The following is a 13618-nucleotide window of genomic DNA, read 5'->3' as shown; positions in this document are numbered from 1 at the left end:
CGCCCCTCCCCAAACACACACACACACACACATACACACACACACGCACGCATGCATACACACGCAGAGAGACAAATGAATGGAGGTCTGTCACGGTTGCTACATTCCTGGGAATATGCTCCATGCCTGTGCACGCAGCAGGTGTTCCCCCAACATTTCTCTTCACGAAAAAGCCTTTTTGGTGCACTAGTCCCGACAGTCAGGAACTCTTTCGGCTCCTGAATGCCGTTCCTCAGGTCATGTTTCTGCTCAGCAAAGAGCAGTTCTTTGGGTTTATGGCTCAGAGTGGAGCAAGCATGAGGTCTTGGGCAGCTGGGCACTCATGGGGACAAGGAGGGGGGCATCGTCTTCCGTGGACTGGCCGCCAATCTCAATGCTGAAGCAGATGTTCATCCTAGCACCCGGCTCTGCTGCAGGACGGGGGCTGAGGCTTCCTGGTGGGATCCGAGATGCAGTGGCTGACGGCTCTCCTTCCCTTCTCTCCAGGCACCCTCTCCCAGCCCCACCCAGCCCGCCCCCGGCCCTGGCTCGCTGCCTCTCTGCAAGCTGCAGTCAGCCACACCAGAGACACAAGCCCGGGCCAAGGCTGGGCTGGACAGCATGAGAGAGTTCGTGAGGAGGTGGCCGTGAGTGGTCAGGCTGTGGCAGGTTGCAGAGGCACCCGGAACTGGGCCCCTGGCAGCATGGGAGCAGGGCGCAGGCTGGAGGGCAGTCCTAAAAGCAGCGTTCCCTTTGGTTTTCACGCCTGCACGGGAAGGCCCTGGCTCCTGGGGCAGGCTCGCTCCCCGTCACTCACTCCTTCAGCCACTGCAGCAGCTGGGGTGTATAGTAGGTGATGATGATGTCAGCCCCTGGTGGGCGGGGGGGAAGGGAAGGAGATTATTAGGGAGGGGGCAGACCCAGTGCCTCCTAGTATGTGCGGGGGGGGGGGGGGGAGGGGAACTAAGCCTGCTCTCTCTGGACCCTGGATCAGCCAGGGTCGGGGTTCGGGGGTGGGGCTGCTGTCAGCTCTGAACCTGGAGTCCATGCTCTATTTACAAGGCCAGCTGTTTCGGGACAGATGCGCACGATGCCTCGGGCTGTGCACCCGGCATATCCCGCTCCCAGCTTCTAGCCGGGGACACCGAGACGCCCCAAAAGTGCTGGGACTGCAAAGCCAACCAGGAACCAGAGGCTGCGTTTTCCTTCTCTGGGTCAAGCGCCCGTGAGTCCCAGGGCCCCAGGCTCACCTGCTCTGCGGAATGCGGTCATAGCCTCCAAGACGGCGGCCTTGAGATCAAATGCCCCAGCCTGGGCTCCATGCCACAGCATGGCAAACTCCCCCGACACGTGGTATACAGCCAGCGGAAGCTCCGGGTGCTGCGGAGAAGTGGCAGTGGGCACACGGGATGTCAGGAAGGGGTGGGCGCGCTCCCGGCCGGTCTGCGGCCCCCCTGTGACATCACTGCTGCTCCTCTGATGTCACAGGGGGGCCACAGTAACCCATCAGGGCTATCGAGGATGCCCACAGCCTGGGGGGCAGGTGGGGTTCCTGTCCAGGGGCTTGTGGCTTCCAAGGTCCCGCCCCTGCGCCTGCCCCAGGCTCTGCTCACCTTGTCCTTGACCTCCCGCACGATGTCCAGGTAGGGCATTCCCGGCTTCACCATGAGCATGTCGGCTCCCTCCCGCACATCCCGGTCCTGGGGATTTGTGGGGGGCGGGGGGGGCGGCAATGATGGGGTGAGTGAGGGTCCCCCTCCCCAAAAGACAAGGTGAGAGGGCGGCAGGGTCAGGCACAGGCACTCACCACAGCGCGGAGGGCCAGGCCCCGGGCGCCAGGCGGCAGCTGGTAACAGCGACGGTCTCCGAAGGCCGGGCTGGACTGAGCTGCGTCCCTGGAAAGCGGAGGTGGGTGCGTGTGCTTGTGCGTGCACTGGTGTGTGTGTGCACATGCACACACGTTAAGTATGTGTGGCGTGTGTGAGGGGTGTGTGCACATGGGGTGTGTTTGCGCAAATAGGTCAGGGGTGTTTTTACTTATTTAATTGGTGGCTTCCCAAGTGCTCAGGGGGTCCCGGGCTACTCCTGGCCACACCTGGCCAGCCAGACCTGATGGTTCGACGCTGGGGCCCAGCAGGGCCACCCTGGCGGGGCTCAGGGGCTCGGGGAGGGGGCGGAGGGACTCGGGGCTGCAGGCCTATGCTACGTTTGCTTGTGCCCCGGGTTGGGACACCAAGAGCAGCGCCCGCAGCCGGGGGTGGCCCCCACTCACCGGAAGGGGCCGTAGAAACAGGAAGCAAACTTGGCGCTGTAGCTCATCACGGAGACCTGGGGGCAGACAATGCGGGCGAGGCTGTTGGCCGGCCTGGTGGTGGCCAGGAGCGGGAGGACCCCACCGGAAAGGCAAGGGCCCGGCGCTGGATCGCCCCAGAGCTTGTGGCCATCATTCATCCCCTCCAGTTTCTGCGGCCTGGGGTTCCAGACACATGCCCTCCCTCCCCCGAGCCTCCTGCCCCTACCCTGTTGCCGAGTCCATGGGCCATGAGCGCTTCCTTGATGGCTCCCACGCGTCCGTCCATCATGTCCGACGGGGCCACCACGTGGCATCCTGGAGGAGGGGGGAGCAGGGCCTTCAGCACCCCCAGCCCCCTCCCGGCCTCCCAGCCTCGCCTGACCCATAGGAGTGCTCCCTGCTGGCAGCTACTCACCTGCCTTGGCATAGGCCAGCGCCACCTCTGCCAGCCGCTGGCGGCTCTCCTCGGCCTGGAAGGCCCCCTTCTCGCTCAGGAGCCCTGCCGGACAGACGGCCCACGTTGGGACGCGCGGCTTTTTGGGGCACTGGCCCCAGCTGGTGGTGCGGGGAGGACGGGGGCAGCGGGGCGCGGGAGGGCTGCTCACCACAGTGCCCGTGGGAGGTGTAGGGACACAGGCAGACGTCACAGGCCACCAGCAGGCTGGGGAAGGTCTTGCGCAGCAGCCGGATGGCCTCAATGGCCGGGGAGTCCTCGGAGTCAGCCGCGGAGCCCCGCTCGTCCTGGGGCAGGGTAAGGACAGAGGGGTGTCGGGGTGTCGGGCGCCCCTCTGCTTGTCTCACTGCCCAAGGCTGAGGGCACAGCAGCCGGGCCCAGCCTCCCTGGCCCTCCCCTGGGGCTGTCCCTTTTGTCCTTGGGGGGCCTCCGAAGCAGTGCTGGGGTGGCGGGCCACCTGTGGTGCTATCTGACCCGCCGGGCCGCCCAGTTCTGTGCTCGAGCAGGTGATGCAGTGCTGCTTAGGCCACGGGGCTCGACCTGTGACACCTGGTGCCAGGGCTTGAGCCTGGGGCCTCCCGCCTGCCGGGCACATGCCGCAGCCCTCTGAGGCATCTCCGAGCCCTACCTGGGGGGCTGCCCCGGGTCGCTCTGTTCACCCGGGAGGGTCAGTGTGGCCCCTCCCCACCTCTGCTGCCTCCACTCAACCCTCACCTTGGGCACTCGGCTGGGGACCCCGAAGATGAGCACGCAGCGCAGACCCTCTTCCACCAGTGGCCGGAGCATCTCTTCCAGGCGGTTCACACCATACCTGCAGGGGAGCGCAGCACCAGGCTGAGGACCCTCATGCTCTGCACTGAGACCCCCAGAAAGAGCCAGCCAGATCGCAGTGTGCTGAACTGCCGGGCAAACCCAAGGGTCTGCAGGAGTGAAGCAGAGGGACCACATCCAAAGGGAGGAAGACCCCAACCCCCAGTTCCTCTCACTGAACCCCGGCCTGAAGCACTGCCCCGCCCGTGGATCTCTGCCCAGCTTGGCCCTGTGCTCCCCCAGCCCAGCTCCCTACCTGGCCACTCCAGGGAGGCTGGCGATGGGCTGGATGTCCTCAGGCATATCCCTGCAAGAGTCGGGGGTGGGTGGTGGGCGGGAGACTGTGGGGAGTGGGGGATGCCACTACTCGGGGAGCTTGAGAGGCAGAAGGAGGGGGGAGGGCAGGAAGGGGGACAGGATCTGGGGTACAGTTCCCCTGCTGGACCAAGCCCAGGGCCGGAAACAGTCACAGGAACAATGAGAACGGACAGTGACAACAGTGGCCCGTGGACAGGAAGGACAGCAGTCACAGGTGGGGTTGAGAACGTGGTGGCCTTTGGCATCAGGGGCATCACGTGCTCACCCAGCCCCTGACTCGAGACCCCCGGGGGGCTCTTAGGGGGATTCACACCTGGACCCAACAATGTTTGCTACATGCTTCTTGTGGGCCAGGGACTGGTTTTGTTCCATTGTGTGTCTGTCTGGGGTCGGGTGGGGTACTACTCCCATTCTGGTGCCAAGGTTTGGGGGTGTCGCTCCTGGTGGTGCTGGGGATAAAACCCCAAGCACCTACCTGCCAAGCACACACAGCCCTTGGCGCTGTTCTGGTGAGGCCCCTGCCCTCTGGGAGACAGACCAGGGGGACAAAGTCCACACCTTCACAGACAGGCTGCCCTCATCAGGTCAGGGAGCTGTCTGGGGCAGGACCTGGTACCCCCGGCACACAGAGTGACTCAGTCATGTCACAGGTGGCACTGACTCATGATCATGGGGCCGGGGGCCACCGATGCTTCTCGTGCAGAAGCCCCTTGGCACCACCTGGTTCCTGAAGCACTGCCAGGGGCAATTCCCAAGCACGGTGCTGGGAGCAGCCCCTGACCATGAGCAAATCACAAGGAACAATTCTTGGGGCTGGAGCCATAGCACAATGGGTAGGGCGTTTGCCTTGCACACGGCCGACCCAGGTTCGATTCCCAGCATCCCATTTGGTCCCCCGAAGCCCCGCAGGGAGTAATTCCTGAGTGCAGAGCCAGGAATAACCCCTGAGCATCACCGGGCGTGACCCAAAAAGGAAGCATTGTAGCACTGTCCTCCCGCTGTTCATCGATTTGCTCGAGCGGGCACCAGCAACGTCTCACAACAAATTGTGAGACTTGTACTTACCAAAAAGGAAAAAAAAACAAAGGCCCAATTCTTACAGGTACTCAGAAGGCACCTTGCAATCTACTGTCCATCAGCAGGGCCAGTCTGACTGTAAAAGCGCAGGGGGCCTGGGCCAGGGCAATGCTCCGCCCGTCCTAAGAGAAGGCTGAGCTCTCGCCCAGGTCTATCTGTTCTCAGGGACAGCTGTCCTCAACCCACGAGGCCACTTCCGAGACACAGCATGCTCGGGCTGACCCTGGCCATGCAGTCAGTCAGTACCCCGAGCTGCACGGTCTGCACCCCAGCAGATCCCCTGGAGGGTGACGCCTGTCCGCTCTGGGGGGGGGGGGACTCACGTGACGAAGATGGGGTAGATGAGGTTGGAGGCTTGGAGGGAGGTGGCGGTCGTCTGCCAGGTGCGAAGCAGGGGGTGGAAGTAGCCGCTGTGCAGGACCGACTGCGGCTGCATGGTGGGCAGTGGGGGCGCCGTCTTGTCAGAATGGAGGGGCTCTGCAGGGTGCACCAGCGTGTTGGCCTGTGTGGGAGTGACGGGAGGCGCCTGAGACAAGGTCCCCGGCCCGAGGAGAGGGACCTACATCTGCAGGCTCCTCCTGACTCGGAGTCCCGCGGGGGAGAGGGTGGGGGGGAGAGGCACTCAGACCGACCCCTAGCCCCTGTTTCTGGGGATCCTCCGCCCTGACACCCACACCGTGCTGTGGCCGGAGTACAGTGGGATCTGACACTGCAGGTGCTGAGAAAAGATGCTACAGGAAGGTGATACGCATCCCCACCCTCTGGTCACAGGACAGTGGGTCAGGCGCTTGCCTTACACACAACCGACCGGGGTTAAGTCCATGGCACCACAAAGGGCCTCTCGAGCCTGCCAGGAGTGGCCCCTGAGTACAGAGCCAGGAGCAAGGCCAGAACATCGCGTGTAGTTACAGTTATTTCCGACACATGTTAAGAACTTTTAAGGGTCACTCGTGTGGCAGCTTTCAAGTGCACAATCCTGAAATTTGAGTCAAAATCGTTCCCATGGCATGATGTCCACTATACCCCAGGCCTATCTACTTTACAACGGGAAGTCTGTACCTTTTGTCGGGCGGGGGGTGGGGAGGTCAGGTGAGGCTCCCAAGAAGGGCCCAGGAGGCACGGGGCCCCAACCAACTGGCTGTTGGCTTAGCACAACAGCCTGAGGATGCAGCAGTGCTCAGGTGGGGACCAAGGGTATGAGGGCCATTTGGTGGTGTTGGTGGCCTCCAGGGCCATAGTCCTGTGGAGGACCCTGTGGTGGTGGGGACTGAACCCGCAGGGGTACATAACCACCGCACTATCTCTTGGCACCAGTCCACACCTTTTGACCCCCTTTATCCACTCAACCATCCCAGGCCTCCATGGCACCTTGAATCTAAAATTACATTCAGGTGTTTTGTGTGTGTATGTGTGTGTGTGTGTGTGTGTGTGTGTGTGTGTGTGTGTGAAGCAAGGTAATTTTTATTGGACGAAATGAGGGGTGAGAAAGAGAGAAGTACATGTTCGAGAGAGAACACGGGCTTGACTGAACCCAATCATGAACAACTTTGTACCTGTGATCTCACGATGATTCAATAATAAATAAATTTGTTAGTCACTGACTTAGGTTGTAAATTTTTTTGTCATTTCAAAAAAATGAAATGGGTGGCCACACTGACAGTACAGTGGTTAGGCACTTGCCTTGCACATGGCCAACCTGGGTTTGATCTCAGGAATCCCATGGAGTTCGCTGAGCCCTGCTAGGGATGATCCTTGAGCAGAGAACCAGGAGTTAAATCCTGAGCATTGCCAGATGTGGCCCCAAAACCAACCAACTCCTTCCCCCACAACAAAAGTATTTTAAAAAATTTGTTGGTTGCAGCACTATTCACAACAGCCAGAATCTGGAAACAACCCAAGTGCCTGAGAACAGATGACTGGATAAATAAACTATAGTGCATCTACACAGTGGAATACGACACAGCTGTTAGGAAAAATGAACTCAAGAAATCTGCTTATAAATGGCTGAACATGGAGAGTATCATTCTGTGCGAAATGAATCAGAAGGAGAGGGCAGATATAGAATGACTGCATTCATTTGTGGAATATAAAAAAAATAGTATGAGACTAATATCCAAGGCCAGGAAAAACAGGGGCCAGGAGGACTGGTCAAAGATTGGAAGCTTGCCACAAGTACGTAGGGGGCAAAGGGCAGTTGGAATAGAGAAGGGATCAGCACGACATCAATAGTCAGAAATAATCACTCTGGACAAGAACTGAGTGTTGAAAGTAGGTAAAGGGATATACATGATAAGCTATCAGTATCTGTTTTGCAAACCATAATGCCCAAAAGGAAAGGGGGGTGGGGGTGGGGGAGGAGAGAGAAAAGAAAGAGAGAGACAGAGACAGAGACACCGAGACAGAGAGACACAGAGAGAAGAAAAGTGTCTGCACAGAGGCATGGGAGGTGGGTGGGAGGGACTGGGGACGTTGGTGGTGGGGAATGTACACTAGTACAGGGTGTGGAACACTATATGACTGAACCCCAATAACGGACAACTTTGTAATTGTATCTCACCCTGATTCAATAAAAGAATTTTTAAAAAAATTGTTGGGCCCTTGGGGCTGGAGCGATAGCACAGTGGGTAGGGCATTTGCCTTGCACACGGCCGACTCAGGTTCGATTCCCAGCATCCCATATGGTCCCCTGAGCACTGCCAGGAGTAATTCCTGAGTGCAAAACCAGGAGTAACCCCTGAGCATCTCCAGGTGTGACTCAAAAAGCAATAAATAAATAAATAAATAAAATTGTTGGGCCTTACACCTGGCGGTGTTTGTCAACCAAGTGATGCTGGGGATCGAACCCGGGTCTCCCCCGTGGGAAGCAGGGGCGACGGCCCTGTGAGCCATCTCCTCGGCCCTTGACTTGGTAAGCAATTTACAATTGCCTAAAAGGCTCCATCCGTGGTGGGCCCGAGAGCAGTGTCAGCCGTACTGACCCAGCCAACAGTTTCGTGTGTCTGGAGACAATGAAATTCTGGAAAAGTCAGGAAGGAAAGAAGAAAAAGCTCCTGTGGTTCTCTCCCCAGAGCAAAGCACAGCCGCCCCTCGAGGTGCGATCCCAGGCATGATGAAGCCGTAACACCCCTTCCCACACCCACCCCCAGCACAGGGGATGGGCCACTCTCCAGCCACAGGGCCCGGCTGCTCCCGGGACCTGCCACACCTGGTCACCTACTGGCTCTGCGCCACCCTTCCCTTTCCTGGGAGGCCGGTGCTCTCGCCACTGTCTGGGGTCCACCCCCCACCCCCCCCCCCCCCAATTCCTACCAGGCTCTCCAGGAAGCAGCCCCTCCTTTCCTGTCCTCCAGGAGTGGTTCTTCCTGCCCAGACCACGGCTCCTCCCTTACGTAACTGCTCGGGACCTCTCTTATCTCCTCCCATCAACCGCGTCCAAGGGCAGGGTCCAAGGCCAGTTTGCACCACCGCCCTTCCCCCACTCCAACCAAGCTGCCAATTACATGCAGGACAAGGGATACAGAAGCATGAGCGTTGGTTTTCATGGCACCTACTGTGTGCCAGAGGTGGGCACTGCTGTCCTGGCAGGCAGGGCAGGGCCTCCTGGGGGGGGATGGAGGAACATCCTATGAGGGATTGGGGTACCCAGGTGAGTCGGGGGGAGCAGAGGACACCTGCCGGAAGGTGGGATCTTGTTATTGTCTGTTATATTTTGGGGGTTCACACCCAGCAATGCTCAGAGGTTACTCCAGGCTCTGCACTCAGGAATTACTCCCAGTGGTGCATGAAGGACCAAATGGGATGCTGGGGACGGAACCTGGGTTGGCCGCACGCAAGGCAGATGCCCTCCCTGCTGCACTATCACTCGGGTCCTGGAAGGTGGGATCCTGAACTGGATTTCGCAGGATCAGTGGGCTTGGCGTGGCAGCAAGCTGCCCGCTGGAAGAGAAGTGTCAAGGGCAGGGAAGGAGGGGGTGGGTGCTGCCCCCAGGAGATGCCCACACACAGCACCGGGGTTTCAGAGCATCTCCAGACTTCTGAGCCGGCTTAAGGAAGACCACTGTGGCCAGAGCAGGCCGGAAATAGAAATAGCGGGGCTGGGGTGGGGTGGGGGCGAGGGCGTAGGCGGGTGTCAGAGGATGGGAAGCAGAGACAGGATAGGGTGGGAAGAGAGCATCGGGGCGCCAGCTTGGAGTCGGGGTACAGAGCTCCTCTTTTCTGAGCCCCGCCCGACGGTGCTCAGGGAGTCACGTGGTACCAGGGATGAGGTCCTGGGCTCCCACGTGTGAGGCATGCACCCCAGACTCCGTCATCCCAGACGGCAGCCGCCCCCGCCACCCACCACTAAATCAGGGGCCAGATGAGTGTGTGTGTGGGGAGGCGGTGAGGGACGGGGACTCCTGCTTCTCTTCTGGACCGAGGGAACCCTGAGGCCCGGGGAAGTGCAGAACTTACTCAAGGCTGCGTGGTCAGTCAGAGGCTGGGGCAGCTGTGAGGCCTCCCGGGGTGGGGCGTGGACCCAAAGACACCACCTTCCTCTCCACTCTGCCCCGAGGCCACCCCCGCCCCCCCGGCCCCCTCTTATCCAGGCCTCTGCCTTGGCAGGGCTGGGGTTATCGGGAGTCACAGGAGATGGGCCCAGTCACCACGCCCTGGCCCCGCCATGTCACACGGCACTGGCGCGAGCCCAGACACCCCACGGTTAGCCCCCACCCCACTCGGGCCATCGTTTGGCCGATACCAAGTCCAGCTTCGGTGCAAGGTCCCCCACTTACGCAAGATCGCGTGCTCGTGTCTGCCAAAGATCCGCCAGACTCGGGGAGGTTATAAGTCACTAGCCTGGAACACAGGGCACAGCCAGTTCTAAGCTAAGCCAGGATCTCGGTTCCTTCCCGAGGGCGAGCTCCGTGGGTGTATCTTCCTCGAGCCCTGAGTACTGATAAACACCAACGGTCCGAATACGAGGAAAATACAGGAGTGTCTGCTCTGGGCTGAGCCCTGGGCTCCGTGCCTGCTGTGGACAGTCAGTGTGGACACAGCCTCCTCTGCTGCAGAAAGGGGGGCTCCAACTTTCCAGTACACAGAGCGCGAGCTCGCTGCCTTCCTCCCCGTCAGGCTGGGAAGTCAGGGCCACCCGGCTCTCGGCTCTCGGCTCTGGCGCGCGCCCAGAGAACAGCTTTGGAAGCAGGGCTGGGCTCCTGCAGCCCCAAGCCGCATTCCACAGGTGCCTATCTGCTCTCCAGGGCCAGGGAGCGGAGCGGCTGCTTATCTCCACCAGCTGGGGCAGGGCTACCGGCAGCTCAGCCTCTGAGGAAAGTGAGGGGGAGTGCGGGGGAGGGGCCCAGGCCCCAGGGGTACAGTTCCCCTGTTAGCGGCTATTTTTATTTTTTTCTGGGGGGGGGGAGGGTCACACCCAGCGGTGCTCAGGTCTTACTCCTGGTTCTGTGCTCAGGAATTACTCCTTTACGGTGCTCCGGGGACTATATGGAGCAGAGGGGATGGGATCAGGGTCTGTCCCATGAAAGGCAAGTGCTCTCCCGGCTGGACGATCTCTCTGGCCCCTCATCTGCTGTTTGAAATGTGAAGGGTGGGAGATGGATTTTCAAAAACAGATAACAGGGGGGCCGGAGAGACAGTCCAGTGGGTCAAGTGCTTGCGGGGCATGTGCCCGACCCAGGCTGGTTCCCCAGCACCACATGAAGTCCATTCCCCACCCATCATATACCCTACCAAATCCTGCCAGGAGTGACCCCTGAGCTCAGAGTTAGTATAGCTGGGGGGGGGGCAACAAAACAAAACAAAAACTAAATTTGAAAATAAGAGATATCAGTAACTGGAAAAAAAAAGAAAAAAGAAAAAGAAAGAGGGGCTGGAGGGCTAGTACAGCGGGTAGGGTACTGGTCTTGCACGTGGCTGACCTGAGTTCAATCCCCAGCATCCCATATGGTCCCCCAAGCACCGCCAGGAGTAATTCTTGAGTGCAAAGCCAGGAGCAAGCCCTGAGCATCGCCAGGCGTGGCCCAAAAAGCGAAAGAAAGAAAGAAAGAAAGAAAGAGAGAGAGAGAAAGAAAGAGAGAAAGAAAGAGAGAAAGAAAGAAAGGTTGATGACTAACACCAACCCTTTTATGTCTTTCATGCTTTTTAATTTTTATTTGAGGGAGGGGTTTGGGCCATCCTCCGCTGTGCCCGGGGGCTTCTCCGACTCTGTCTCTGGGGACCTGGAGTGCTGGGATGGAACCGCGGCCTGCAGCGACGAAGGCAAGCACCAGAACCCTGGGCTGCCTCTCTGGCGCTCAGGGCCGGCATTCTGCCGTGGAGAGTGGGGAGCAGAGAAGCAACAAGACTTGTTCTGCAACTGCAGTGAATCGTGCACGGAGCTGGCATGTCCAGGACCGAGACCCACACAAACACCCTCTGACCTGGTTATGAGGTCTTGAAACCACCTCCTCACCCCCACCCCCACCCCCACCTCCACCTCAACTGTCCTGACCCAGACACATCCCTGTCTACACAGCCAAGTGCAAAAAGCCCCTCAAGTCCGGGAGATGGCCACAGACTCAGGAGGGCCCATCTCTCCGATCCGGAGATCTGCAAGCCCCAGATGGGTGCTGGAGCACCACAGCGAGGACAGAAACAAGCCACCAGGGGTCTAGCCTCTGCCCACCCACCCACCTTCCAACCAGAACCCTGAGCAAAAGATGCACATTTCGGGGTTGAATGGTCCCAGGCCTGGTCTCTGCTCTGCGTGTGTGTGTGTGTGTGTGTGTGTGTGTGTGTGTGTGTGTGTGTGCCTTTGGGTAAGGGAGCTGGTCCTGAAGAGTTTTCGTTTCGTAATCTCTAAACTTCGAGCGATACTATCAGACATGCAAAGTTGGGGAGCAGATTAGAGATAGGGAAGATGGTGAGAGGGAACGAGTACGGGCCTGGCACCAACCAGCCACCCCCCGCCCCCCACACACCCCAATCATGAAACACTAGGACACTTTTATGACTGTCACTTGGAGCAGGACAGAGCTGGGACTCAATCTCCTGGACAGCCCAACACAGCTGCACTGTGTGTGCCACATGGCAGGAACAACTTGCACAGAAACCTGGCGGGGCTAAAGGGTCGTCTGAGATAGCCGAGACAGGGTCCCAGACTTCCAGAAGCTGACACGGTAGGGAAGAATTAAACACCAGAGTAGAGGGGTGGGCCTGGAGCTGTGTCTCTGGGAGTCCAGGAGGGCTTCCTGGAAGAGGCGACATGCAAGCCCAAAAGTCTTTTTCTCGGATTGACCCAGGAATTCTCTCCTTCCTTAGAAGGCAACTTCCTCGACCTGCAAATTGTCTAAGCAGGGAAGGCTCCCTTCCCAGAGCTGCTACCAAGAGGGGCTGAGGAAGAGCTGCAGGACCTGAAACCCCACGCTGCGCTTCTGCAGAGGATTCCAGAGCCTGTGCTCTTGGCACAGGTAGCTGGGAGTGGCTGCCAGCTCTGGCAGAAGCTGCTTGGAGGAGGAGGCAGTCGGGAGGGCCAGCTAGGCGGAAGGTGGCCCAAGGTGAGAAACCAAGAACCGCCGCGGGGCTGGGGACAGCAGCTGCCCAGGCCCTTCTGAAAAGGCACCAACGGGTGCTGGGACAACCAACTCCGGTTCCCTGAATCTCTCTCCGGGTCTGCACCAGGGCTAGGGATTAAAGGGAAGAACTAGACCCTGGCTTCTCCCTAGGGCACAGCGGAGCCCAACTGCCACTCCACCGGGTTTGGCCCTTGCGACCCAATGTGTGTGTAGCTCCAGAGACCCCTCACACAGGGTGATCTCGTGGCCGGAATGCGGATGCCTGGGGTCACAGGAGGGCTGGGGTTCTTGTAGGTGACCAGGGTCCCCCTCCCTGGGGTTGGAAGATAGGTGTCAAAGCCTACCATTGCCCCTGGACACTTAAAGTGCAGCTTCCAAAGCACCTTACCAAACAAGTCTAGCTGGTGGGGAGTGCGGGCACGGGGCAGGAGCAGGGCGGCGGGAGAACACCGCTTCTGGCTGAGCTGCAGGTGGGTGGGGGTCGGGGTGGGGTGGGGTCGGGAGCCTGCACCGACGCCTTGGACTCAAGTCCCGGGGCCAGCGCTTTCCAGCCGCGCTCAGTGAGCTCAGTTTCCCCGCGCCGATCAATGGGGCCCCGGGCAGCCGTGCAGACTCAGTGGGCCAAAGAGAGCACCCTACGAGGCGCCGGGCACAAAGCGGCGGTCAGGAGGCCACTCGAACCCCGCACCGATCCGAGGCTGCCCAGCGGCGTCCGAGCGGGGGGGCCGCGGGCCGGCCGATCGCGGGCGCCCACGCGTTCCTCGGGGTCCCGGGCGCCCGTGACCCAGGCGAGCTGACGTTACAGCGGCCCGACGGGACTCCCCCCGCCCCCGCGGGTGCTCGTGGCCCGCGCCTCAAGCGCCCGGCACAATCCGCGGCTGGGTCGCGACATCGCAGCGCCCCGGGCGCCGCCTGCAAGCCGAGTCCCGAGTCCCGCACCCGCTCACCGGCCTCGGGCTCCAGGAGTCGCAGACGCGGGTCCCGCCACGGCCCAGGGGCGCGCTGCCCTCCCGGGACCCACGTGGGGGCGGGGCCACTCGCCGGAAGCAGCGCCCCCTCGGAGCCCGCCCCCGCCAGCGCCTGGCCACACCCCCTGGGGCGCCTTGCGCGGTGACTGGCCGGCTCCGCTGGAAGACC

At 60.3% G+C, this 13618-nt stretch overlaps 1 protein-coding gene across 3 annotated transcripts; it reads right to left on the bottom strand.

Moving 5' to 3' along the window:
- ALAD (aminolevulinate dehydratase) lies at window positions 1-13494 on the bottom strand. 3 transcript variants are annotated; one of them, XM_056109514.1, is made up of 12 exons: window positions 13429-13494; window positions 5255-5433; window positions 3793-3843; window positions 3441-3537; window positions 2878-3013; window positions 2688-2771; window positions 2499-2587; window positions 2252-2307; window positions 1787-1874; window positions 1593-1679; window positions 1230-1359; window positions 1-851 (listed from the first exon to the last, which is right to left on the bottom strand). In XM_056109514.1, the coding sequence occupies exons 2-12, from the start codon at window positions 5365-5367 to the stop codon at window positions 793-795; spliced, it is 990 nt and encodes a 329-aa protein (XP_055965489.1). In that variant the 5' UTR covers window positions 5368-5433; window positions 13429-13494; the 3' UTR covers window positions 1-792. The 3 variants fall into 3 exon arrangements, with proteins under 3 accessions (XP_055965489.1, XP_055965490.1, XP_055965488.1); XM_056109515.1 differs by having other exon boundaries at window positions 5255-5406; window positions 13421-13467; XM_056109513.1 differs by lacking the exon at window positions 13429-13494 and adding an exon at window positions 8241-8302.
- Window positions 13495-13618: the final 124 nt, after the last annotated feature.

The sequence above is a fragment of the Sorex fumeus genome, unplaced genomic scaffold, assembly GCF_029834395.1.
Source record: "Sorex fumeus unplaced genomic scaffold, SorFum_2.1 ptg000285l, whole genome shotgun sequence".
Classification (NCBI taxonomy): Eukaryota; Metazoa; Chordata; class Mammalia; order Eulipotyphla; family Soricidae; genus Sorex; species Sorex fumeus.
Note: the sequence above shows the minus strand (reverse complement) of the source record. Positions and strands in the feature narration are given on the sequence as shown.

Coding starts and splice junctions, on each gene's coding strand:
- ALAD (XM_056109514.1), bottom strand. CDS start 5,367: ATGCAGCCGCAGTCGGTCCTGCACAGCGGCTACTTCCACCCCCTGCTT. Junction 1,680..1,786: donor GCCTGGCCCTCCGCGCTGTG/GTGAGTGCCTGT, acceptor ACAAATCCCCAG/GACCGGGATGTGCGGGAGGG. Junction 1,360..1,592: donor TGCGGGAGGTCAAGGACAAG/GTGAGCAGAGCC, acceptor ACTTCTCCGCAG/CACCCGGAGCTTCCGCTGGC.